At 35.0% G+C, this 17,897-nt stretch overlaps 1 protein-coding gene across 12 annotated transcripts in view; it reads left to right on the top strand.

The window, feature by feature from the left end:
* The window catches only part of KLHL13 (kelch like family member 13), a 205,298-nt gene that overhangs the window by 129,620 nt on the left and 57,781 nt on the right, over positions 1-17,897 (top strand). The window contains exons 1-2 of one of the 12 annotated variants that reach the window (XM_063660094.1): positions 2,829-2,859; positions 3,323-3,435. The exons of 9 other annotated variants lie outside the window; for them this stretch is intronic. In XM_063660094.1, coding sequence (XP_063516164.1) covers positions 3,338-3,435 — 98 coding nt within the window. In that variant the 5' untranslated portion in view covers positions 2,829-2,859; positions 3,323-3,337. Of the gene's footprint in view, positions 1-2,814; positions 3,436-17,897 lie in introns of those variants that run through there. 2 more of the 12 variants (XM_063660090.1, XM_063660095.1) reach the window with 2 other exon arrangements.

Genomic DNA, 17,897 nt, shown 5'->3' with positions numbered 1-17,897 from the left:
GTTATAGAGTGCTGAGGATGGGGTGTAGGGAGGCAGCCTTACTTTCTTCTCACGCTGAACAAATATTAAAATTATTGGAGTACCACAAAAACAAATATTAAATATTAAGTCTGCAGGGAATCGACTGAAAAATTGACCTGGAAGATTCATGGTATTAGATAGCTTCTTTGGAGCCCAATGAAATTCGACAAAAATATGTTGTTTTTTTGAATCAGTTGATTGTTTATAGAAGAATAATAACTTATAGAAGAATATTCTTATAGAAGAATAATAATCTTTACAATAAAATGATCTTCACTTGTTTGTGGTGGTTCCCTTTTTGGGAATTTGGAAAGTTCTACCTTAACTTGCCTGTTTTCCACTCATCAATGTTTGAGAAGTCTTCATAGACAGATGAACTCCTGGAAACACTTCATTACTATGTTTTTACACAGGTTTTTGAATCTTCATTCTCGGAAGGTGAAGTAGACCAGGCACGGTGTCTCATGCCTTTAATCCCAGCACTTTGGGAGGCCAAGTCGGGTGGATCACCTGAGGTCAAGAGTTCGAGACCAGCCTGACCAATATGGTGAAACCTTGTCTGTAGTGAAAATACAAAAATTAGCCAGGCGTGGTGGCAGGTGCATGTAATCCCAGCTACTCAAGAGGCTGAGGCAGGAGAATTGCTGCGACCTCAAAGGCAGAGGTTGCAGTGAGCCTGGATTGCGCCACCGCACTCCAGCCTAGGTGACAGAGGGAGACTCTGTCTCAAAAAAGCAAACAAACAAAAAGATTCATAAGCTGGAAAATGATTGAATCTGTTTTCTAAAACGTCACCTCCTTACTACATAATATATAGCTGCTTTATGTTTTATATTTTTAAATGTTTGCAAATGCTTCGGGTTTTGAAAATTTGTTTGAAACTCACTGTGGAATAAGACATTTCAAACTTGATGTGTTCATACATGTGTGTGGCTGTGTGTGTGTGTGTGTGTGTGTGTGTGTGTGTATGTATTTCTCCTTCTTTGGATTTCAAACAAGTTGCCCCTGCTGATTATACCTGAGGCCTTTTTGCTATATAACCATTAAGGATTATTGCAGAAAGCCTTCTAATGTAAAATATTGACTATAATTTATGTGTATTAGTGGCAGGTTAAAAAAAACTTTTAAATATATTTTGGCCACTAACGCATTGATAAATATTTCTTTCTCTGACTCATTTGACAATTTCTATGAGTCTGTTTTGTGTGCAAGTACTAAAAGGAGTTGGATATATAATTTAACCCTTTAAAATGCTTGACTGGGTTTTTGGGGGCTGTTTCTTTTGTATGATAGGTTGAATAAAAATTATATGTAAGGTAATGATGGTTGACATAATTTTAATATTTACAAAGTTCATATATTACTTGTCAATCTTTCAAAATGAGCTTTCTCTTTCCATATATGTATGTATGTGTATATTTACATACTGCATGTACATATATGTTTTGTGCTTCACAGGAAAGTAGTAGTTTGTCTTTTTGCCTTGATATTGGTCTGTATCTTAAAAGGAAGGCATTTGTGATTACATTAGCTGATTTCATGCTGTATTTCTTATATATTAAATTTGATATTTTGGAATTTTTGAAAATAGTTCCTTACTGTAGAAACATTCATGTGTGTTTCTAAAATACAGATGAAAAAGCCTCTTAGGGGACTAAATCTCAATCTTTAAAAACTAGGAATAATTTGGAAAGAGTATTCGAAAGCCAACTATTTAAGTTGGAGGCATGAGTTTATTGTTTGGATACAGACTTGAAAGTAAATTTGAGCTCTTTGTCCCTGCAGTGATTTTTTAAAATAGGTAGTGGCTTTCACGTCAATCGTGATCTGCCTTTACTAAGCTTGCATTGATGGAAATGGATAATTCTGTTTTTGGGTAGAGGCAGAAGGATACTATGATTGTGAATTGAATTGCCTATATCAGAAGTAAAATTCCTCAGCCTGTAAATAAACAGTTCGGCATAATACTCATTTAACCTATATTCACTTTTTAGAATTGTGTAGAAAATTTGTGAGTTTGTTTTGGTGCTTTAAACAGAAGCTTAAAAGTCACTTTCAGGGCATTTACAACGCTATTTTCTGGCAGTATTTTAAAACAATATAGATGAACCCTTTATTTGCCATTGCTTTCATGAAATACCTCAAGCTGCCTTTGACAGCAGCTTCAATTTTTGAACCTCCTTGACAATCGCTAATCCCTATAGGTTACCGGACCCGCTGTTGAGCTTTGGAGTGGTCCCTGCTGGACACCTGCTTGGCCAGCAGCGTTGGTCTTTCCTCTAGGCAATTTGTGAGCTGTTTGCGGGGGAGGGAGGGGAGGAGTAAGGGGGGTGAACAAGAGGGGAAAGGGGAGAGAAGGGGAGGGCAGTATTGAATTAGATTGTTGATAGCGTCCCTCTGAGGACTGCTATTAAGAGCATGCTACTCTGTACTTCGCTGCTGCAGAAGAGAGAGTGATATTTGTATTACTACAGCATGTTGTAAATATATGAGATTTTGCTCATCTCAGCTTGGAAATAAGAATAGGGAAAGGAGAGCAACTTGAATCAGAAGCTACTAGAAGAGCCTGCAGAGTTCTGCAGCAGTTTATATTCTTCTTACATTTTGCCTTCTCCTAGCTGGAAAACAGAGGGACTGGAATTTTTGAAACGGGCTTTTCCCATTATGGCATTCTTGATTTGTGTGACCAGAGCTTGCACAGGAGGAAAGCAGGCTGCTGAATTTAGTCACTGATCTCTATTAGCGGTGGCCTAAGGCTATGCTGAGGTTTATATCCCATTTGTATTGTTGCAGCTCAAAAGAAGATTGTTCAGAGGATGACAAGTGTATTCTGAGTAGGTATGTTGTTTCATTTTCATATGAAACCCATCTATGTTTTTTCTTGCTACTATTGGTCAGAAATCAGGTTAATAGGTGCAGAATATAGTACAGTGCTGCAGTATCCCTGTTAAGGTAGAACAATGGTATTGCAAGCTTAAAAAAAAAAAGCCTGGCTGCTTTTATTAAATAAAGCTGCATTGTATGGTATGCACAGTGCAGTCTTAAAAAAATATACTGCAGTCAACGCTTTTCTGGTACTATTGTTAAGTTGGAATGATAGAATCATCATATTGCTTTAGGGGACAGAAAAATTTAAGGAGGTACCTTACAGCCCTATTTTACAGATTGGAAGCATCGGTTTAAGGGCACTGGCAGAATCCTTTGCTTGTTCTCCGCGGCAGCCACTGCTGTGTCAGTACAGTGTGGAATGGAAGTCCTAGTTGGTAGTCTGTTATGGAAACGCTCTTTACTGTTATTGTAGTACCGTGGTGACAACATGCCATTGAAATGGAAAACGAGCTCTCCTGCTATCTGGAAATTCCCAGTTCCTGTGCTTAAAACATCCAGGTCAACTCCACTTTCTCCAGCATACATGTAAGTGAGAGAAAATAGGATATTAAAGTGGGATTTCATTCATGAATCTACCTTGTGGCAAAACGGGGGCGGGGGAGCCCCCAAACAGCAACATCCAAAAACCTACAGGATTAAAAACCTCAAGCTTGCTTACTAAAGATGTTGGCATGCCCACACTTCATCACTGTTTTGTTTTTCTAAAGTTTATGTTTATTTAAAGTGTTTAATGGTAATCTAATTACCAGTGTGAAAGTACAAAGGCATAACTAAGGAATTGCAAAAGAATTAATTTTAATATTTAACATATGTTGGATTTGTTTGAATTTTTGAATATCTAAAACACTTAGGATGACTTCTTTTGTGTAATGGCATTAAAAAATTGATGATTGATGGTGGTGTGTTAAATATGGTAATGCCTCTATACTATTTTTTTCATGAATTAAAAACAGTTAACATTGATCAGAAAATCTTTTAATTGAGACTTTTATACTTTAATTGTGTATGAATATTAATATGTTTGATAGTACATCTTTCTCAGTTTTATCATTCAAGTTCTCAAGTGTAAGTTTGAATTTTTGCATATTATATCTCTATGAGCAGTTATATTATGGGGATTGAAAAAGTATTCTACAAATGTCTGTTTTAAAAATGTATTTTAAGTAAATACGTGCACTGGGAAGTCTTTCTAGAAGTTTTCAAAATTTTTGAAAATCTTTTTAAATTTGCAGTGTTGCTTTAAAGGCAAAATCCAGGAGATATAATAAAATGTTCTTTTAAAGTATTGTTCATGATCCTTTTTGGTGAAGGAAAACCGAATCTTTTTTTAAAGAAAATATTAGTATGAGAAAAGCTTTTGAAAAGAATGTTTTAAATTTGAGTGTTATTTTTAAAATATTTATCAGTAGGAAAAATGTGGAAAACTTCTCCTGCCTTAGTTTAATTGTGTATTTAGAGCTGGGGTGAGTTGCCATTTTTTAACTTAGTTTTTGTTTTATGTGAGATAGAGATGCACAATTATATCTATCTAGTTCTTTGAAACCCTTTCAGATGCTGAGGAAGTGTGGTTATGCTCTCAGTCCAAAAGAAGCAATTCCCTGGAAAGTGTTGAAAAATGAGGCTATTTCAGAGTTAAATCTTGTCATCATTTTATTTTCAGATTTTTCAATGCTCCTTTCCATTTATGCTCCAGGATATTTTTATCTCTTTGGGTGTTAAACTTTTTTTTCTATGAAGTAAAAAAAAAATAGGCTAGTTTGCAAAAATAAACCAGCTATATTTGTTATTCAAAAACTATTTGTCAAAAGCACAAATTAATGGAGGTGACAAGTTAATGGAGGTGAGAAGTTAATGGAGCTCTTTCAAATAATTCGAGAAAATAGGATGCTTCCTGACTTTATGCATCTTAACTGGCAAGACATGACTAAAGATTTACCAAAAGCAACTTTATTATAAAAACAAAACAAAACCTCACTAAAATCAGGTTACAATTATAATGGTTATTAATGTTTCTAATATTCCTACTATATTTGATTGTCTAAAAGATCCAAATTGCAGCCCTTATTGCAGCTGATTTGTCGATTTTTAGAGATGGTGAAATAAATCCCCATATTTTATTAATTCATGCCAGCCACAAGCTCAGATACAACTCAACACAACATTTTAAATTAATCACTTTCTTCCTTTTAAGTGCTTACCTCTTTGACCTGATGATATGAGTGAATCAATTTAGAAGATAGAACCTACAAAATGTAATAGATCTTGCATGTTGACTATTGGTTGTTGGTAGTACACATAGGTAGAATGGAAAAATATATTTGAAGAGCTTATGGTAGGCTGGAGTATTTTGACATTGTAACAGACTATTTTGACATTATAACACTCTATATTATTGAATTGGTCTTAACTTATTTTTCTTTTTATGTGTATTAGTACTTAATAGTAAGTAAATATGCACAGATAGAAATTTATGTGAAATGTAGCAAGACTAGCTTGGGGAGTTTAAATCAGGTTTTTAAATATGTTGTTTAGTTTTTGACCGTTTTAGATGACATTTCATTGCCTCACTTGGCCAAAAATAAAAACATCATGTTTAACATGTTTTTCTCATCAGTACTTCTCTATATTCCTCAACACATTTACACACAAAATGATACTTAAGTATAGCATAATTTCACTTCAAAAACGATAAAGACTAAATTAGATTACTGGGTCAAGTAACATTATATATTTGTTCTCACAATTGTTTGGCTGGCAAACATAGGTTTAAATGGTTACTTCTGTCTTTTGGGTCTAAACTCTTTGCACTGAAATGGAATTGTTCAATTCTGACTCCTCAATAAATTGTGATATATAGGAAATTTACCTGTAAAATAATGTATAAGTATTTAAAGTATTATTTTGAATATAGAATTCTTCATAGGTGATATAAGATCTTTTGGTATGTATGCTTGTGTAGCATCAGTATTGGTTTGTAATGTTTTATCATTACTTACCGTGCTTTGTCAAATATACATTACGTGGTTTTCATTGAAGACTTGAGTACGTTGTCAAAGACTGAAATTTCAATATGAAGTATTTTAGGTAGTAGTAAAAGTGTGTTATAGTGATTGAGCATGTGTGGGAAAAATCTAAAGGCTCTATGGTCTCTTTCTAAACCCAGTGTATGTGCTGCTTCGCTGTAGCTCTTCCATTGATGCTACAGATAGGGCAGTACTGCTGTGCTAGTGAAGGCTACAATAGAGAACATTTTACTTACTGCAAACATTGAGCAGCAAGACTATTAGTTTTTTCCTTGTGGGTTTAAAGTCCATGTTTGTTTTCTTTCTGTTTGTTTAGAACTTGAATGACAGTTGAAATGTCCCAACATTTTTAAGATTTCTTTATGATGAAGACTACAGTATTTGTGGCAATATTAGTAGAAATGGCATCTTATATAGTATAAAGCACTTAAAAAATTTTGCTGTAATGTCATACTAGAAAAGTGGGATATCTTAAATACGAAAGATTCAGGAAAATAATACTTCAGTCTCTAGATTGATTGAAGATCAAATAGTCTTTATTGGGTAGATATATTCTTTCAGCTTTAGATTTGAGCATTGCAGGGTGGTGTGCCATCTATGTGGATTTCTGAAGGGATTGTCTTGATAGAAATAGAGTGCTTGGTGACATGTGTTTGCTTTGCACTCTGTTCAACAGTAGGTTGAAGTTCAACCTTAGCCTGAGGGAGGATCTCCTGGCCAGTGTAAACTGCATTAGTAAAGACTCTGCCCCTGACAGGTGCAAACCATATAAATTACTCTGTCATTTAGCCTAAATTAATAAAGCTGAAAGGGCAATCACATCTAAGTGTTTTTATGGTGTTTAGGTATTCATTGTTTTAAAACAGCAAATGGTTCCTTCAGGCTAATATTATAGGGTTAATGCCTTGTTAGATGCTAAGGACACACTGAAATAGAACAAAATTAGCACTAGTGATCCTTTTATCTTTTCTTTTCCAGCAGCGAGTTTTGACAATAATAGTGTGGCAAGGAGGAAGGCAATTAGGTAAGAATTAACCAGTGAAATATAACAGTGAATTCTAGCAAGACAGACCCTGTGAGTTGTTTTCCTTAGAATGTTACCTTTCTCAATCTAAAAGACGATGAATGTTAGTGAACTAGACTTGTTCTCCTTTAGTCCCTGCACTTACATTCAGTTAGCTTCCTATTTATGATTTTTTTGATATGTAAAAAATATTTTTATAGTAAATGCCAAAAAACACAGCATTCTATAGCAATTGCTTCTGTAATTTCTTCAATAAAATTCAGTACCTGGCATTTCCTGAGAAAATATTGTGTATATTGTATAAATGCTCCTTGTTTGTAGGTTATTCACAGCACAGACATAATAAAAATATGAATTTTCTAAATTTGACATGTTTCTATCCCCTAATATTGTCTTTTTTTTCTGATTTAGTAAATAAAAGAAAACTTTGTGGTTACAGAAATCTTTCTTATCTAGCAAAATACTTGTTAAGTTGATAGTCGTTTGTAATTAGAGAAATCTTTCTTTTCTAGCAAAATACTTATTAAATTGATAATCTCAGAATAGAAAAGAATGTTTAGTTGCTTTGAAAACATAAACTTTTACTTGCTTGTGTCTACTTAATTTGTTTTTATTACATATGCACAATTTAACAAAATTATGTGGAAAAATAACACAACTAACACCTAAGATAAATTTTGTGTTAGTCTGCAACTTTTGTGGCATGTTCTTTGGGAATTTTCATGGTCTGAGCTTGCAGAAGGACTAGGTTGTCATTTATTAATGGAAAATCATAGAGATAGAAGTGACGTTAGAAGTCATTTAGAAAGTCCAAACCCCTTTTAACACAGGAACTCATTCCATGACACCTCTCGAAGATGGCATTGCATGTCCTTCTTGAACACTGTCAGTGACAAAGGGCTCACTACCTCACCAAGGCTGCACCCTTCATTCATGGACAGCTTTTCCTTGCATGGAGCAAAATCAGTTCCTTGTATCTTTTATCTCCCATTCCCAGTGCAGCCTTATAGAGCTATATAGAAAAAAAAAATTCTATTACATACACGCTTAGGCATCTTCTTGTGTGACATGGTTTTCAGACCCTTCACTCTCCTGGTTGTCCTCACGTGGATGGTTTTTTCATGTTAATCTTTACGTAAGACACTACATTTGAATGTGATGCTCCACATGGTGTCCAAATAGAAGACAATTCTCTTCCTTTAAGCAGAAGCTCTGCTTGTCTTAAAGGGCCTGAGATTATATATATATTTTTAATTATAGGATTCACACTGTCCCCTAGTGAATTTACAGTTTGCAAATTGCCTTTTTGAAGGCCTTACAATCAGACTGCTTGCTCCTCACTGTCTGTGTTTATTCTTTTAGCTTCTTCAGATCTTTTAGTCTGAGGAAGCCTGGCATGTGCAAATGAAGTTAGCATTTTGTTTTAAAGCCTATTGTGTATTTTTTTAAAAAGACCTCTTGAAATCATTTAATATAACAGAAAAATATTGCACACAAGACACTTGCAAGACAAAGAGCTAGTGTTCCTGTCACTTTCAGATATTTCAAAGACATTCGCTGGTCAACAATTTATCTAGATTCCTTTTTTTATACTTAGTGTATCTTCCAAGTAATCGCTTCCCCCACTGCAAAGAAACCACTTTCTATAGAGGGAAGAGAGGCAGAATTTCATATCTCCATACCATCATGGGAAGTACGGAGTTACTGAGAATCTCATACATTCTGCTTGAAACTTAGAATATTTAGTTGAGACTTAAGTATGGCCAAACTTGGGGAGAGGGAGAGATGAGAAAGAAGTATGGGATAGGCAGGTATTTGTGCTAATGACTTGCAGTTAAAGAGTTACGAATTACAAACAACATACATGATAAAATTTTAGATTGACATGGCTGCCATGATGTATTGCTTTATATCCTCAAGACTTTGAGAAAGGTGGTATAAACATGAGATTCTTGGGGAATCAGTACATAAATAAGTTACTGAGTAATTCATTTTAGAAAGTGCACAGTTCTGGATATTAGGCCTTTGTCAGATGAGTAGATTGCAAAAATTTTCTCCCATTCTGTAGGTTGCCTGTCCACTCTGATGGTAGTTTCTTTTGCTGTGCAGAAGCTCTTTAGTTTAATTAGATCCCATTTGTCAATTTTGGCTTTTGTTGCCATTGCTTTTGGTGTTTTAGACATGAAATCTTTGCCCATGGCTATGTCCTGAATGGTATTGCCTAGGTTTTCTTTTAGGGTTTTTATGGTTTTAGGTCTAACATTTAAGTCTTTAATCCATCTTGAATTAATTTTTGTATAAGGTGTAAGGAAGGGATCCAGTTTCAGCTTTCTACATATGGCTAGCCAGTTTTCCCAGCACCATTTATTAAATAGGGAATCCTTTCCCCATTGCTTGTTTTTGTCAGGTTTGTCAAAGACCAGATAGTTGTAGATATGCGGCGTTATTTCTGAGGGCTCTGTTCTGTTCCATTGGTCTATATCTCTGTTTTGGTACCAGTACCATGCTGTTTTGATTACTGTAGCCTTGTAGTATAGTTTGAATTCAGGTAGCGTGATGCCTCCAGCTTTGTTCTTTTGGCTTAGGATTGACTTGGCAATGTGGGCTCTTTTTTGGTTCCATATGAACTTTACAGTAGTTTTTTCCAATTCTGTGAAGAAAGTCATTGGTAGGTTGATGGGGATGGCATTGAATCTATAAATTACCTTGGGCAGTATGGCCATTTTCACGATATTGATTCTTCCTACCCATGAGCATGGAATGTTCTTCCATTTGTTTGTATCCTTTTTTATTTCATTGAGCAGTGGTTTGTAGTTCTCCTTGAAGAGGTCCTTCACATCTCTTGTAAGTTGGATTCCTAGGTATTTTATTCTCTTTGAAGCAATTGTGAATGGGAGTTCACTGATGATTTGGCTCTTTGTCTGTCTGTTATTGGTGTATAAGAATGCTTGTGATTTTTGCACATTGATTTTGTATCCTGAGACTTTGCTGAAGTTGCTTATCAGCTTAAGGAGATTTTGGGCTGAGACAGTGGGGTTTTCTAGATATACGATCATATCATCTGCAAACAGGGAAAATTTGACTTCCTCTTTTCCTAATGAAATACCCTTTATTTCCTTCTCCTGCCTGATTGCCCTGGCCAGAACTTCCAACACTATGTTGAATAGGAGTGGTGAGAGAGGGCATCCCTGTCTTGTGCCAGTTTTCAAAGGGAATGCTTCCAGTTTTTGCCCATTCAGTATGATATTGGCTGTGGGTTTGTCATAGATAGCTCTGATTATTTTGAGATACGTCCCATCAATACCTAATTTATTGAGAGTTTTTAGCATGAAGTGTTGTTGAATTTTGTCAAAGGCCTTTTCTTTGCATCTATTGAGATAATCATGTGGTTTTTGTCTTTGGTTCTGTTTATATGCTGGATTTCATTTATTGATTTGCATATGTTGAACCAGCCTTGCATCCCAGGGATGAAGCCCACTTAATCATGGTGGATAAGCTTTTTGATGTGCTGCTGGATTCGGTTTGCCAGTATTTTATTGAGGATTTTTGCATCGATGTTCATCAGGGATATTGGTCTAAAATTCCCTTTTTTTGTTGTGTCTCTGCCAGGCTTTGGTATCAGGATGATGCTGGCCTCATAAAATGAGTTAGGGAGGATTCCCTCTTTTTCTATTGATTGGAATAGTTTCAGAAGGAATGGTACCAGCTCCTCCTTGTACCTCTGGTAGAATTTCAAACAAATTTACAAGAAAAAAAAACCCCATCAACAAGTGGGTGAAGGATATGAACAGACACTTCTCAAAAGAAGACATTTATGCAGCCAAAAGACACATGAAAAAATGCTCATCATCACTGGCCATCAGAGAAATGCAAATCAAAATCACAATGAGATACCACCTCACACTAGTTAGAATGGCGATCATTAAAAAGTCAGGAAACAACAGGTGCTGGAGAGGATGTGGAGAATAGGAACACTTTTACACTGTTGGTGGGACTGTAAACTAGTTCAACCATTGTGGAAGTCAGTGTGGCGATTCCTCAGGGATCTAGAACTAGAAATACCATTTGACCCAGCCATCCCATTACTAGGTATATACCCAAAGGACTATAAATCATGCTGCTATAAAGACACATGCACATGTATATTTATTGCGGCACTATTCACAATAGCAAAGACTTGGAACCAACGCAAATGTCCAACAATGATAGACTGGATTAAGAAAATGTGGCACATATACACCATGGAATACTATGCAGCCATAAAAAATGATGGGTTCATGTCCTTTGTAGGGACATGGATGAAATTGGAAACCATCATTCTCAGCAAACTATCACAAGGACAAAAAACCAAATGCGTCATGTTCTCACTCATAGGTGGGAACTGAAAAATGAGAACACCTGGACACAGGAAGGGGAACATCACACACGGGGGCTTGTTGTGCGGTGGGGGGAGAGGGGAGGGATAGCATTAGGAGATATACCTAATGTTAAATGATGAGTTAATGGGTGCAGCACACCAACATGGCACATGTATACATATGTAACAAACCTGCGCGTTTTGCACACGTACCCTAAAACTTAAAGTAGAATAAAAAAAAAAAGAAAGTGCTCAGTTCTTTTTCAATCACCTTGTATATTAAGTTTATAACATTCAGCAGTTACTCAACTGTCTATTATGTGCCAGGCATAACTCTGCTGAGGATTAGGGGTGTAGTCTTTGTGATCATTCAAGTGATTATTTTTTATCTTCCATACTATCTTCATTCATAAGCAATTAAATAGCTTAATTTATTCTCCTGCTGTGAAAATGTGGAACCAAGAGAAACAGGTTAAATAAATTCTTGCTTACTGTACTTTCAATATTGATAATGGATTTAAGGGAAATGAAAACACCTCAGAAGAAAAATTTGTCTGGACTAAATGAGGAGACTTGAACTGGAGGTAGATAACACATTTTAAAGTGCATATTGCACAGGATGGAAAATGAAGCAATTTATGTTTAATCTTCATAGTATCTTTTTAAACAACAAGAATCGAATACTATTCTTTACATTGGACAGGGAATAGTTTACTGTTTAGGTGCTTTATAGCACACAAGGGTACATATATTACCTTCCAAGTAGTAATAATTTGATCTCAAACTCTAAGATTGAATCTTAGTTTAAAATAAAATTATATTGTGTTTCAAATTATACTAAAATATTTTTCCCAGCATAACTTACTATGATGAGAGTATCTGTTGTTTTTACCCATTTCCCCCCCACATTTATGTCATGCTAAGGCAAGAACATGCCCAATTTATTGGAGAGGATTTCTTATAATATAGTTCAATGGAGTAATGAAGTAACTTATCTTCAATAACAAAAAAAAAAAACAATTTTCAGAACTTCAGATTAAATTTTAATCTAGCATGTATAACAGATATTCTAAACTTCATGAGACATATTCCAGATTTTTAAAATGTCCTAGTTTAGCATAGTTAAATGTAATGCAATTTATTTTCTTCTATTATAGAAGTGCTAAGCACTTAATTTCGTTCCTCCCAAAAAGCCCTGTAAGTGTACATCTTCTCCCTATTTTACGAATAAGGACACAAGTTCAGAGAGGTTAATTGCTTAATGTTACACATCAAATTACAAGTTGAGCCAAAATTCAAATTTAGGGCCACGTGATTTCAAAGCTCATAATTTCTCCAATGCCTTTTCATTTTTATAGACTTTTGCTACTTTCATGCCACCTATTAATTATATAATACCTTAGTAGGATTAGAAGAAAAGGGAAGTATGGTAGATGGGAAAAGCTTTTTGAATTGGGTGGTGGTATAGGAAGAGGTTAGAAAGCTTTACTTGCATACTGTCAAGTGGTGAAGTTGAAGGAAAATATTGAGGCAATTATCTTTACTTGCTCATATGATATCGGGATTATCTTCATTGTCTCTTGATGTTTCCATAGTTCCTTGAAGCACTATTCCACCTTCATTGATTACACACATTTCCCACCCATGGTAATTAGCTACCATGGACAGTGCTATAGCTGGTGTACTCTTTTTAGCACGTTCCAAGGGTTCTACCCCAGTCAGTATGTTTAGTACTTTCCTGCAGACATTATCCTCCCACTGCTTAATTGCATGCAAATACTCAATGAAAAAAAAAAACCCAAATCTCTGTGTATTACTTTTCTATTACTGCCATATCAAATTACTGCAAACGAATGGCCTAAAATGTCACACATTTATTATCGTACAGTTTTCTTTTTTTTTTGAGATGGGGATCTCACTGTGTCGCCCAGGCTGGAGTACAGTGGCATGATCATGGCTCCCTGCAGCCTCGACCACCGGACTCAAGTGATCCTCCTGTCTCAGCCTCCTCAGTAACTGGGACTACAGGCACGCATCACCACACCCAGCTTATTATTATTATTATTATTATTATTATTATTATTATAGTTATTTGTAGAGATGAGGTCTCGCTGTGTTACCCAGGCTGGTCTCAAACTCCTGGGCTCAAGCTGTCCTCCCGTCTCAGCCTCCCAAAATACTGGGATTACAGGCATGAGCCACCACGCTTGGCATATTATCTTACAGTTTTTTCAGATCAGAAATTTGGTACTGGTCTCACGGGGCTAAAATAAAAGTGTCAGCAAGGCTGAGGCTCTAGGGGAGAATCTGTTTCCTGCTCATTCCTGTCATTGACAAAATTCCATTCTTTGTGGCTGTAGGACCAAGGTTCCTATCATCTTGTTGGCTGTAAGTTAAAGGACAATTTCAGCTTCTAGAGATTGCTTGCATTCCAGCCCCATTCCTCCCTCGTTAAGGCCAGCCACAGCAGGTTGAATCCTTTTCACATTGCTTTCTGGCTCACTCTTCTGCCTTCATCTTCCATTTTTTTCAGGACTCGTGTAATTAGATTAGGCTACCTGGATGAAACAAGACACGCCCCATTTCAAAGTTCGTAACCTTTATTACATTTTCAAAGTCTCCTTTGCCATGTAACAACATATCCACAGATTCCTGGGGTTAAGATGTGGACATCTTTAGGAGGTCATTTGTTCTATCTACAATACTCTAGTTGGACACAATCATGTTGGGCTTACACATGCGTTGTAGAAAGTGTTCCAGTTAACCCAAGTGGTTCTACAAATTTTGCATTCCTGTAACTAAACCATATTTATTAATCTCTGGATCAGTAGTTTTGTTCTTGAAAATTATAATAGTGTAAACATTACATAGGCAGTTCTCAGCCCTTGCAACAATGATTTCCTGGAATTCTTATTAAAAAGTAGAATTATCCAGTAACAGAACTATAATCTGGGGTTGTGTTGAAAATATCATGAAAACAAGTTTCTCCTATTAGAGCTTTTATTGTGTTCCACATTTTATAAAATAGGCACAATTGTTTTGATTACATCGATTTTGCAAGCATATACAATCATATAAAATACAGATATGAGTGAAATTGAAGATGCTAGTTATTTAAAAACTATTTTTTTGAAAATTCAGGCTATTTTGAGATGGTTCACATAGCCCAAGTCTCTTATTAAAAGTTAATAAGTAATAGTGCTACTTTTTGAATAAAATCATGAAATTAGTTTTCTTAATAAAATTTGATGCAACAAGCAGAATCATTCAGAATAACTCCACTGTTGTCAGAGCCATTTAAAAAGTACTAAAGTGTGTGCATAATACAAGTTGGTTGATTGCATTTTATTGCATTGAAAAAAATTTCAAAGGACTCTACATTTCTACCTTCCCAAAACATTTTCAGTTTATTCAAAAGACTGTTCAAAATCAGATTGAACATAAAGGCTACCAGAAAATCAAACTTAACAACTAGAAGGTCTTTGCATGTCTCTGGAAATTCAAATAATATAGGTTGTTGAGAACCTTAAAAATCTTCAAAACATAGTACTGAATTAGCTAGCAGTGGCATATGATTATGTGGTTGTTGCTAATGCACTTTAGTGTTTGGTCTTTGGCAGGTGCAGGGGGCAAATACTGAAATTTTGAGTGTCAGGTAACATCTACTGAGTGAAATAGGAACAGTTGAATAACAGGTGAGGACTGTCTATGCTACTCAGTCATTGACCATTATGTTTGATTCTTCAGCAAGTTATGGCCTCAAAAGTGGCATTTCTAAACTTGGAGGTGCATCCAGGAAAGTTCTGATCTCAGATCTGGTTACCAAACTTTCTAGACATTGTCTGGCTCCTATTATGGCAGGTGCAGGGGCTTGATGGTATTTTAATTTATTATTGTTACTTTTTTTTGTAGAGACAGGATATTGCTATGTTTCCAAGACTGGTCGTGAACTCCTAGCCTCAAGCTATCTCCCTGCCCCCAACCTGTGCCCCACAAAATGCTGGGATTACAGACATGAGCCACCACACTTGGCCTTCTGATGGTATTTTAAATTTAAAAGGTTTAGATTGAAAATATTGTGTTTTAGAGCACTAAAATTTAGAGAACCAAATATTATGAGAATGATGAATTGGAGTGGCAAGCTCAGTTGAGTGTATGTGGGCAATTGGTCTTAATTTGTGCTTATGTGATCCTCTGTACCTAACTGCACTCCCTTCTTGCTTCCCACATTTAAGTCTCTCACCGCAGCTGTTTCTAAAAGTTCTAAGTGAACTTGGCTAATCATTTACAAGTTGCCCTGTAACATCTTTTATTTTCACTTTTTTTTTTCTGGTTTCAAAAATATAGAGCTTTTCACTGATCAATGAGATAAGACATTGACATCATATAATGTGCATAATTATCTCAATCAGGGTTCTTTCAATCCACAAGCTGATAGGAATCTTAGAAATCACTCTTTTGGTCATACCATTTACCTTGAAAGAGAATGTGATATTAATGCCTGATCACTTTTCCTCCATCTGTGTACATTTGTATTTGATGATTTAACCCAGTCTTAATTTATATTTCCTTTTAAAAATACCATTTCTTCAACTGCATTAAAATTAATGTTAAAGACCAGCTCTACAAAATCTTAACTAGGTTTCTCTTTATTAAATGTGATTATATCAGAGCTTTTCTCTTGTCTGACAGTGAAACATGTTCTTAATTAATAGTCTGATCTAGCTTTAGTTTGGGTGGACCTACAAAATATTTGAAATACAATTTTGAAAAGTATATGGATGACACTAGATTGTGAATCATTGTCCAATAGATAACCCCTTAGCATCACCAAATTGAAGTGATTTTCTCATTTCTTACGATCACTTTCCTACTGAGGGTGTGTGCATGCAGTCATTTCTGAATGATTCACAGCTCAACAAAGTTCGTGGAACTGGAAACAAAGGTTTGGTTTTAAGTAGACCAGAGACTTGGTTCATTAATATACTTTTCATAGAAATGTTGCTGAAGCATATAGATAGATGCAATTAGAGTGTTTTTTTTTTTTCAAATGATGTGAGGTACTATCACGTCATCAAGAGTTTTGACTTTCTTCCATATAATTAAAATGGCAGATTATGTTTTTGAATAGTGAATATTGTGTGATTGCTGATCCAGCCCTGCAGATAGCCTGATCTCGAACAAATAACCCTTTAACATAATAGTAAGGAAAGTTGATATTATTTATTTATTTTTATTTGGTGCTTATATGCTAAATATGAACTGATACCCTTATGGATTAGAGAAAAAAGTTGACAATTGTTTTGTTACTGTGGTTTCTATGAATTATACAACATGATACTTGTTAGTAAATAGTGGTAAGCATTTATTATAATTTTATATCATTTAATTATTTGGAAAGTAATTGTTTTTTATTATCATCTCTTAGCAAGCAAGTATCCTGACTGCTCTTTGTTTTCCTATCATCTAGTGCAGTGCCTGGCACATAGCAGATGCTCAATAAATGTCGATTTTATAAATGAATTTAGAGAATAGTTTTTAGATCTGTACCTCTGTGCAGATCACTTCACATGAAAGTGTTAAGTTTATTCATCTGATATATGCAGTAATTGAATATAGTAGTTGTCCCTTATGCATGATTTCCAACTCCTTGGAATGAGTTACCCATGGTTAACCATGGCATGAAAATAGGTGAGTACAGTATGATAAGATATTTTGAGAAAGAGAGAGAGAAAAAGAGCACATTCACATAACTTTTATTAAAGTATATTGTTATAATTGTTCTGTTTATTATTAGTTATTGTTGTTGATATCTTACTGTACCTAATTTATAAATCAGGTAGTTATGTATGTATAGGAATAAAACGTAGTGTATATGGGATTTGGTATATCCATAGTTTCAAACATCCACTGGGGGTCTTGGAATGTATCCACCGAATAATGGGGGCTATTGTGTATCATGGTCTTGTTAGAGAATAAGTTATGACTGTATTTCCTATGAAAAGAACTAATCAAAAATCCAGATTCTGTTCGTTGTTGCTGAGAAATACCATGATGCTGGCACAGACTGAAAGTAATTTTACTAGAAGCAATCTAGCAGTGACTAAAATACTTTAGTCATGGTTCATCAAATTGTAACTGATAAGGAAAATAAGTTTTTTTTTTTAATCTGTTCTACGATAGAAACTACTCTCAAAGTTAAGAGTTATTTGACTTATTTTTGCATGCTGTTCATCATAATGGAGAAAACTATTTGAGATATTTATGTTTTGAAGCTAATATGCTTTTACTTAAATGATAATGTGTTTCGTGTGTATAGTTTGATAAAAGAAATCACTGACTAGGAGAAAAAGAAAACCTGACTAGGGTTTAGGAGAAATAAATTAAAAATTAACACTCAGAAAAGTATTTACATTTATGTCCTGAATTTTTTATACTTAAAGGGCTTCAACCTAACCATAAAGGTCTAGCCGATATTATATTTAAATTAAATGAATTTTCTTTGTGTTAAAAATGATTAAGTACAATGGCTTTTACACATTACTTGTTTAGCAAGAGACAAAAAATGCATAGCTGTGAATAT

Source organism: Pongo pygmaeus, chromosome X (assembly GCF_028885625.2).
Source record: "Pongo pygmaeus isolate AG05252 chromosome X, NHGRI_mPonPyg2-v2.0_pri, whole genome shotgun sequence".
Classification (NCBI taxonomy): Eukaryota; Metazoa; Chordata; class Mammalia; order Primates; family Hominidae; genus Pongo; species Pongo pygmaeus.
The sequence above is the reverse complement of the archived record's forward strand: the minus strand, read 5'-3'. Positions and strand labels throughout refer to the sequence as shown.